The following is an 8,260-nucleotide window of genomic DNA, read 5'->3' on the forward strand; positions in this document are numbered from 1 at the left end:
TCTCTTCAACCTGCTTTAGAGCCTTTAGTGATAGATAGATGCTTTTATGCTCTCTGGCACGTGCTGCTTAACCTCACTTTGGAGGACAATCCCCTCCTTCCAGGAACAATTCTGATCAACCCTTGTTTCTCATAGCAGGGGTTCCCAATCCATACGCAATATTCCAGGTGCAGCCTCACCAGAGTCCCAGGATAGCTGTGTGGTCATGTCCGCTTCTGGACTTCAGGACAGTAATAGCTCACTCAATCCCTCAAGCCCCTCTCAACATTCAATATGATCTTGACTGTGCCAGTTCCCCATAACCCTCAAATCCCTGATCATTCTAAACTTTATCTACCTCCTCTTCAGATACTCCGGGTGGGATAGCCAAAGCAATACGCCTAGATAGGGAATTCCAGAGATTCTTCATTGTCTGTAATAATTTGTTGCTAGGCACCTCAGTTTTAAACAATTATACTTTATCTTGTAAATACTGTATACCATATCCTGTAGCTTCTGCTCAAATCTTCTTGCAATAAAGTACTACTCGACTGAATTCCCAATTGTTTGCACTTGAGCATTCAGTGATTTGTGTACTAGATCAGGGGTTCCCAACCTGGGCTCCAAGGCCCCCTGCTTAATGGTCTTAGTCCACGGCATAGAAAGGGTTGGGAACCCCTGCTCTAGATCCTTTTGAACTCCAATACCATTCAGCTCTCTTGTAGAAGTTATGTCCGAACACATTTCTGATCATCTTTGAAGTGAAGACATTAGGAGACGGCTGGGTAGATAACGGCACAACCTCACTCCCTCCGTAACCCCTTCCCATTGAACTGGTTAGCGGAAGCCACCGAGGAAGCTGGCACAAGGATCTTGCGAGCAAGACGTTTTCTTTCTCAGGGTAAAAGCTAATTTGGATGAAATAGCACTGTGTTCTCTCGGTTGAATAAAAATAAACCCAGAAGTATTAATTGAAGAGTTAAAAGAAAACTGGTGCATAAAAACTATTTATTTTTACCCTATGTAGGAAATTAATTTCAAAAAGGACTGGAAAGTCATCACTCTTTTCATTGGAGCCAATGACCTGTGTGAATACTGCATGAATAAGGTGGGGCTTTGTATTGGTTTTCATTCCCTTTGATATACTGTCATTTGATCCTGATCGCAGTTTAAAGGCGCCCATCAGCCTAACAATTCTCATTCAATAAATAAGTAGGGTTTTTGTATTTGTGACTTCAATCCAGTATCCTGTCTGGTGTTAGGGTTGGGGTGAGGGGGTCACTGCAGTTTGAACAGAGTGGTTGGTAGCGAAGTAGCAGTTACTTCTCGGTGATCGAGTCATGGATATTCACAGCACAGGAACAGGGCCTTTAGTCTACCACAGAGCTGTTCAGCGCATGGGCAGGCCATTCAGCCCATCAGTAACAGTACAGCATAGGAACAAGCCCTTCAGATCATGATGTATGTGCTATGTCCACATCATCTGTGGTACCTACATACACAAATCCTGTTTACCCACATTAGGTCCAAAGCACTTCGATGTCTTGGTGACTCAAATGTGTCTCTGGATGCTTCTTTAACATTATGACAGTAATACCTTCACCATGTCCAGGCTCCTATCAGGCTATGTGTGGAATTACTCCCCCTCAGGTATCCTCTAAGCTTTGACCTCTCACCTTATACCTCTGTCCTCATGGACACCCCCCGCATGGGGAAACGGTCAGAAATTTGGATTCCAATCCTACTCCACTCAGTGGGTGAGGGCCTGAAGTCCAGGTTGAGGTCCAGTACACAGTGTGTCCCATGCTAAACCTCCTCCAAAGCCTCGCAAAATGATTGGTCATGATTATAGTCTTAGAATAATAACTTTGTACCACACAGAAACAAGCCCTTCAGCCCAACTTGTCCATGCCAACCAGGTTGTCTACTTGAACTAGTCCAGTTTGCCTGTATTGGAATCATACCCTCTAAACCTTTCCTCTCCTTGAACCAGACTAAATGTCCCTTATCTTTTATAATTGTAGCCACCTCAATCACTTCCTCTGTCAATTTGTTCCATATACCCACCAGCCTCTGTGTGGAAAAAATTGCCCACGTGGTCCACGTTTAGGTTTACCTGTGTCACCTTAAGTCTGTGTCCTCTCGGTGTGGTCCTCAGAAGAAGATTGACACCATTCACCTTATCTACACCCTTCATGACTTTGCAACCTGTATAGTCACCCTCAACTGAATAGCCTGGGACTTTATTATCAGGAGTGTAGAAGTTAGAAATACAAATTTAAATAGCACATCATCTGAAATGAAATACTACTTTGAGTGATAACAGTCATGAAACTTGTGGATTTTGTTAAAAACCCACCTGGATCCGGAAAAGAACCTGCCATGCAGACCTGTTGATCAGGTTGGCAGGTGACTATGTGACCTCTGCAGATCATAGGCATATAATAGATGCTTCATTGCTGGGAATAAGGAGAGGGAGGTGTTTTGGCCACAGTCAGATAATCCAGACTCTGATGTGTTCATGAGCTGGGATACACTCCTGAGCAGAGTGCTACAGGCAGGGTCTACGGACATGAGGTTTTGCATTGTTCAATTCTTGACAATAGTTTGTAGTGCAGTATAGCACAGAAAAAATGCACCTCAGCCCACTGGGTCCATCAACCACCCATTTTCACTAATCCCACTATTATTCTCCCCACATTCTCTTCAACTCCCCTGCAATTCCTGCCACATTATAGGGGACTTACTGTGCTCAATGAACCTGACAGCCAGCACGTCTTTGGAACGTGGGGGGAAACTCACCTGGTCACGGGGAGGAAGTGCTAACTCTGCCAGAGGCCAGGATTGTACCCAGGACACCAAAACCGTGAGGCAGTAGCCTGACTTGTTCTGCTACTGTGGTGTTCCTGTCCATTCTTTTGGAGTGTGTCTGCTGAATTTCGCATGGTTATATACGTATTTTCAGCTCGGGCAGCAATTAATCTACCTCAAATAAAACAAATTAGTTCCTACATACGACAGTTGGGAGCTCTTGTGAGCACATCAATGCACAGAGCAAATTAATCCTATTTCTAGTCGCTGAAGAGAGAAATGACTATCTTCTAGCTGTCCAGCCAAAACACTGGCTTTTTAAACATTGGATGAAAAAGCAATGGGAAACTATCAACATTGCACCTCCCCTAACACCACACCAAAGCAGCAAAAAGACACGTTGAAAAATATCTCCTCATAAATACCAGGGTCTCACCTTCTGGAATTCTGTTTACTAGTTTCCATCGAACTTCAGGCCCAATTACTGTGAATAAGTTGATTTCTCCTTGAACAGTAATTTTATTATTTCAATGTGCAGGTTTCCTTCTGTTTATCTTTTCCCTCCCATAACTCAGTGTGTAATCCACTCTTACTCAAGTAAGAAGCATTTTTTTTTACATAATAAAAGCAGAAAATCGTGGAAACAGTCAGCCGGTCAGGCAGTATTTTGTGAAGGGGGAAACAAAAAGTTAATGTTTCCGATCTGAGGCCCCTCATCAGCACCAGGGAGGAGAGGGAGTGAGTTACTTTAGGAGGATGAAAGGGGTAAAGGGTCAGATGACTAGGGTCCGGGTTATCATGTTGGTAAACTACTGTTGTAGCCATTTGATTAAAACGTTAATGAGGGAAGTAGGAGGGAGAAGAAATAAATAGACATGGAGGGGCGGGTAGTTTTGAGGAAGCAGAGAGGCTACTTAAGGACGTCGATTGATTGGGAGAATGGGCAAAGAAGTGGGAGATGGAATACAGTGTCGGGAAGTGTATGATCAGCCATGATCTTATTGAATGGCGGGGCAGGCTCGATGGGCCGGATGGCCTACTCCTGCTCCTATTTCTTACATTCTTATTATGCACTTTGGTAGCAGAAAGGAAAGGGTTAACTATTTGCTAAATGGAGAGAAAATACAAAAATCTGAGGTGCAAAGGGACTTGGTAAAAGGTCCTTATGCAGGATTCCTTAGAGGTTAAATTGTAGGTTGAGTCTGTGGTGAGGAAGACAAATGTGATGTTAGGGTTCATTTCAAGAAGATTAGAATATAAAAGCAAGGATGTTATGTTGAGTCTTTATGAAGCACTGGTGAGGCCTCACTTGGAGTATTGTGAATAGTTTTGGGCCCCTTATCTTAGAGAGGATGTGCTGAAACTGGAGAGGGTTCAAAGGAGGTTCATGAAAATGATTCCAGGATCGATTAACTTGTCATATGAACAGGCTCTGGGCCTGTATTCACTAGAATTCAGAAGAATGAGGGGTGACCTCATTGGAGCTTATCAATGGTGAAGGACCTCAATAGAGTGGATGTGGAGAGGAGAGGATGCTTCCTCTGATGGGAGAGTCTAGGACCAGAGGGGCATCCTTTTAGAATGGAGATGAGGAGAAATTTCTTTAGCCAGAGAGTGGCAAGTCTGTGGAATTCATTGCCACAGGCAGCTGTGGAGGCCAAGTCTTTATGTATATTTTAGGCAGAGATTGATAGATTCTTGATTGTCCAGGGCTTGAAAGGATACAGGGAGAAGGCAGGAGATTGGGGCTGAGAGGAATATTGGATCAGCCATGATGAGATGGTGGAGCAGACTCAATGGGCCAAATGGCTTAATTCAGCTGCTATATCTCATGATCTTATGGTCTTATATAAAAGCTGTGAATGCAGGTCAGAGCTGTCGGGAATGCCCAACACATCAGTCAGTGTGAATAGAGAGAGGGAAAATGGAATTACTGCTACAGAAGAATAACTTACAGCAACAGAAATGTTGGAAGAACTCAGACAGCCAGGCAGCATCTGCGAAAAGCAAAGCCAGTCAGCATTTCAGGTCAGTGACGCTTCCTCAGAAGAACAGTTGACTTGTTTCTGGAGTTCTCACAGCATTTCTGCTTTTGATTAGAGTTCCAGCATCTGCAGTTTTTATTTGCTGTTGATAGCCTAGAGCGAATTTGGCCATTTATGTTACATGCAGATAAAACAAATTACCTGTAATCCTTGAATATAATGTAGAATCCAGCAGCCCTGAAGCATTAATTTTGTTTCTCTTTCCACAGATACTGCCTGACCTGCTGAGATCTTCCAACATTTTCTGTTTTGATTTCGGGTTTCCAGCATCTGCACATATTTCGATTTTTAATTTTTCCTACATTGAGTTCCATTGAATCTTGCCTTTTCCAAACCCTTGCTGTATTACATTTTTCTTCTTTTATCAACACTTCAGGTTCAAAGTCCTTCGTAAGGACTGAGAAAGAGAGAAAGCATACTAGTTTTCAGTTGCAGAAAAGGTGGAGAAGGGATGGGTAGAATAAAGGGAGTCTTGTAAGATTCTGCAAGTATATTCAGAGCAAAAAGGGGTAAACCAAGGAAAGAGTAGGTCCCCTTTAACATGTCTGCCAAGGGTATCTTATGTTGTCTTTTTGACACCCCACCACCAATTTCTACATCCTTAGCTGCCTATACAGGGCTCCTTCTTTTCCCAGACTGGAGTCTCACTATCCCTCATGAATCGGGGATCCCTAATCCTGCCAGCCTGGCACAGAAAGGAACATGGATGGGGAGAGAGCAGGAAACTTCCCCATTGCAGAGATGTCTAAAGCCAGCAGGCATACGTTCAGGGTGAGGGATTGGAGGTTCAAAGATTCATCTTATTATCAAAGTATACAACTCCGACATTCTTCAATTCTCCGGGTAGCCATGCGACCAAGAAAGGTTTAGGGGGGGGATCTGCGGAAAACCCTTTAAAACTCAGGAGCTTGTTGGTCCTGAACTCATCTTGCCTTAAAGATCGGTGTGGTTGTATATATTTGTGGAGCCACGGATGATGAGCTTGCAAAAAAAAACAAAAAGTTTTGTGAAGCTTCAGATAACAATGGGTTCGGAGGAAAAGGGCACTTCAGTGCACTTGATCTAGTCCTTCCTAAAACTCGTTCTTTTCATCTTCCCATTGTTGAGCCTATACTTTGTTATTTTAATTATCCCTTAGTTCCCATTCCCCTACAAAGTCCAAATTTGATGGCTTTGAGTGCCTCTGGAGTGGAGAATTTGCAGCCTTGAAGCATTTACTCTGTCGCTCCCTAAAGAGATTATCTTATCTTTTGCTAGAATAAAGTTGGACCACTCTTACTCAATACCTTTCAGTGGAGACTCCTGTTACAGGCATCATTCTGGCACCTCATTCAAGGAAAGTATGTTCTTCCTTATTTATGGAACACAGACTCACCCAGATGTGGCATTATGTAGTTGCACTGCAATCCAACACACTGCATGAATATCACAGAAAGGAACACAGATGGAGAGAGAGTAGGAAAGTTACCCATTGCCGAGATATCTAAAGCCAGAGGGTAAATATTTAAGGTAAAGGATAGGAGGTTTAAAGGGCATCTGTGGAAAATCTTTTAAACCCGGAGGGTGATCGGAATCTGGAGGCAGTGCCCTGGCAAATTACAAGTACCACGAGGTGCTAATCACATCTACTAACACTTGACCCAAAGTTTCTATATCTTGATGATCCAAGGGCTCATCAACATGCTCTAATGTTGGAAAGTACCTGCCTGCACCACTCATTCACATCCCACATTTTAAAATCCAGCCATCCTTTTAATGAGAGAGTTCTTCCTGAGATCTCCTCTTCACCTTCTCTCTCTTACTCTTATCCTAACCCTCGAAAACCAGACACCTCTGCAAAGGGGGAAAGTTTCATACTTTCTACCCTATCCATACTTTTTTTTTATATAGCCCCACTCCTAATGCCTAACATTCTTTATTCCCAGGAGATGTATTCTGCCGATAATTATGTGAAGCATATTCAGGAGGCACTGGATACGCTGCAGAAACAGGTAAGTTGGTCTGAATAAGTCATTGAATCTGAAGAGGCACCTTGAGTAGACATACCCCTGTTATTTATAAGTACTGGCAGAGGGCACAGCACATGCAACTGGACATTCTGACAAGTTAACAGCGCAGGATGTCATTGCAGTGCACGCAGCAAGCATTATGAAGTCTGCAGTTGACAATTCTTCAGGATCTTCTGCTCTCATCCAAATGATTGCATGCATCCGTCAAGTTATCCCCAGTTTGAGCTCAGCACTGCCAGTGGTGAACAAATCTCCCAGTTCACAAAAATACCGTCTGAACGATGCGAGAAGTTGTTACAACTGAAGCTTCACACCTCCATCCAAGCTGAGTGGGTGGATTTGTGTAATCCCGGACAATTGAGAATGATTCACGGCCGGGCTTTTCCCTGCCCGATTCTCAGCGCTGGCAACTGCACAGGGGGAGCTGCTGACCGAAGATGAATCTGCAAGTCTTTGCTTTTGCCCCCGAGCAGTCATCACGATTTTGATCACACTGGTGACTTCACCAGCTGCACAATATTAAAAATAAAACATAGCAAGTTTAGTTTAAAAGGGAAGTATCTTTTTTTTCAGTTGGTCTGAATATGAAGAAGGCAATACATTCACTGTGCTTACAGGCCAGATAATGGCTAACTCCCAGTGCACTGCATCTGACTTTTTTCCATTTCAATAATGTAGTTTTTAAGCTTTAGATTAATTAAAACATGGTTGCTGATTCCATTCCAAGGCCAAGAGACAGGAAAGTGTGTTGTTTAGTGGCCTAAATGCAGTTTATTTGTATAGGTATCCCGATGTTTTGTGGTATGACGTTAATGTAAGTAGCAGTGGTGTGACATAGTGTGAAGTGAATTACTTGGATTAACAGTCACTGATCCAAAGTAACATTCTAATCTCAACACTGCCGATGAGGAATTTAAATTCAAAAACGTGTTTTTTTTTCAAAGAGAAGCTAGCTTCAATAAATGTTAATCACAAAACTACTGGATTATTTGAAAAATTCAGCTGTTTCAATGATGATCTCCGGGGGGTGGAGAGGAGACGGATATCCTTACCCAGGTGGGAACTGGTGCTTTTCCAATCCACAGGTTCTTTTGGGAGTCGAGGAACGAGTAAAAACTTGTTGCTTCACGGTCGTTTACTTTAAAGTTTAAACAAAGAACAGATACAGATCATATGGAACCAAAGAGAAGAAACCTAAGGCAAAGAAAAAGACAAGATGGTGATGTTTGCTGAGACTGGCATTTCAATACTGTGCTAAGGCAAATTCCCAAGATAAGTAAAGAGCCAATTAAAAGATTCAGAGTCGCGGCACGTGCATCATGTGCCAACATTTAGCCAAAGAGAAATAAAAATGTGATAAACCGTTATGTAACTGCTATACCACTTTTCCGCCAATAGGTGGAGACAAACTCCACA

The 8,260-nt window shown here is 42.9% G+C and overlaps 1 protein-coding gene across 1 annotated transcript in view; it reads left to right on the plus strand.

The window, feature by feature from the left end:
• LOC132400343 (phospholipase B1, membrane-associated-like) overlaps nt 1–8,012 on the plus strand; it is a 70,988-nt gene extending 62,976 nt beyond the window's left edge. The window contains exons 24-26 of the mRNA XM_059981296.1: nt 1,007–1,087; nt 6,761–6,826; nt 7,930–8,012. Coding sequence (XP_059837279.1) covers nt 1,007–1,087; nt 6,761–6,826; nt 7,930–7,995 — 213 coding nt within the window. The 3' untranslated portion in view covers nt 7,996–8,012. The remainder of the gene's footprint in view (nt 1–1,006; nt 1,088–6,760; nt 6,827–7,929) is intronic.
• Nucleotides 8,013–8,260: the final 248 nt, after the last annotated feature.

The sequence above is a fragment of the Hypanus sabinus genome, chromosome 10 (assembly GCF_030144855.1).
Source record: "Hypanus sabinus isolate sHypSab1 chromosome 10, sHypSab1.hap1, whole genome shotgun sequence".
Classification (NCBI taxonomy): Eukaryota; Metazoa; Chordata; class Chondrichthyes; order Myliobatiformes; family Dasyatidae; genus Hypanus; species Hypanus sabinus.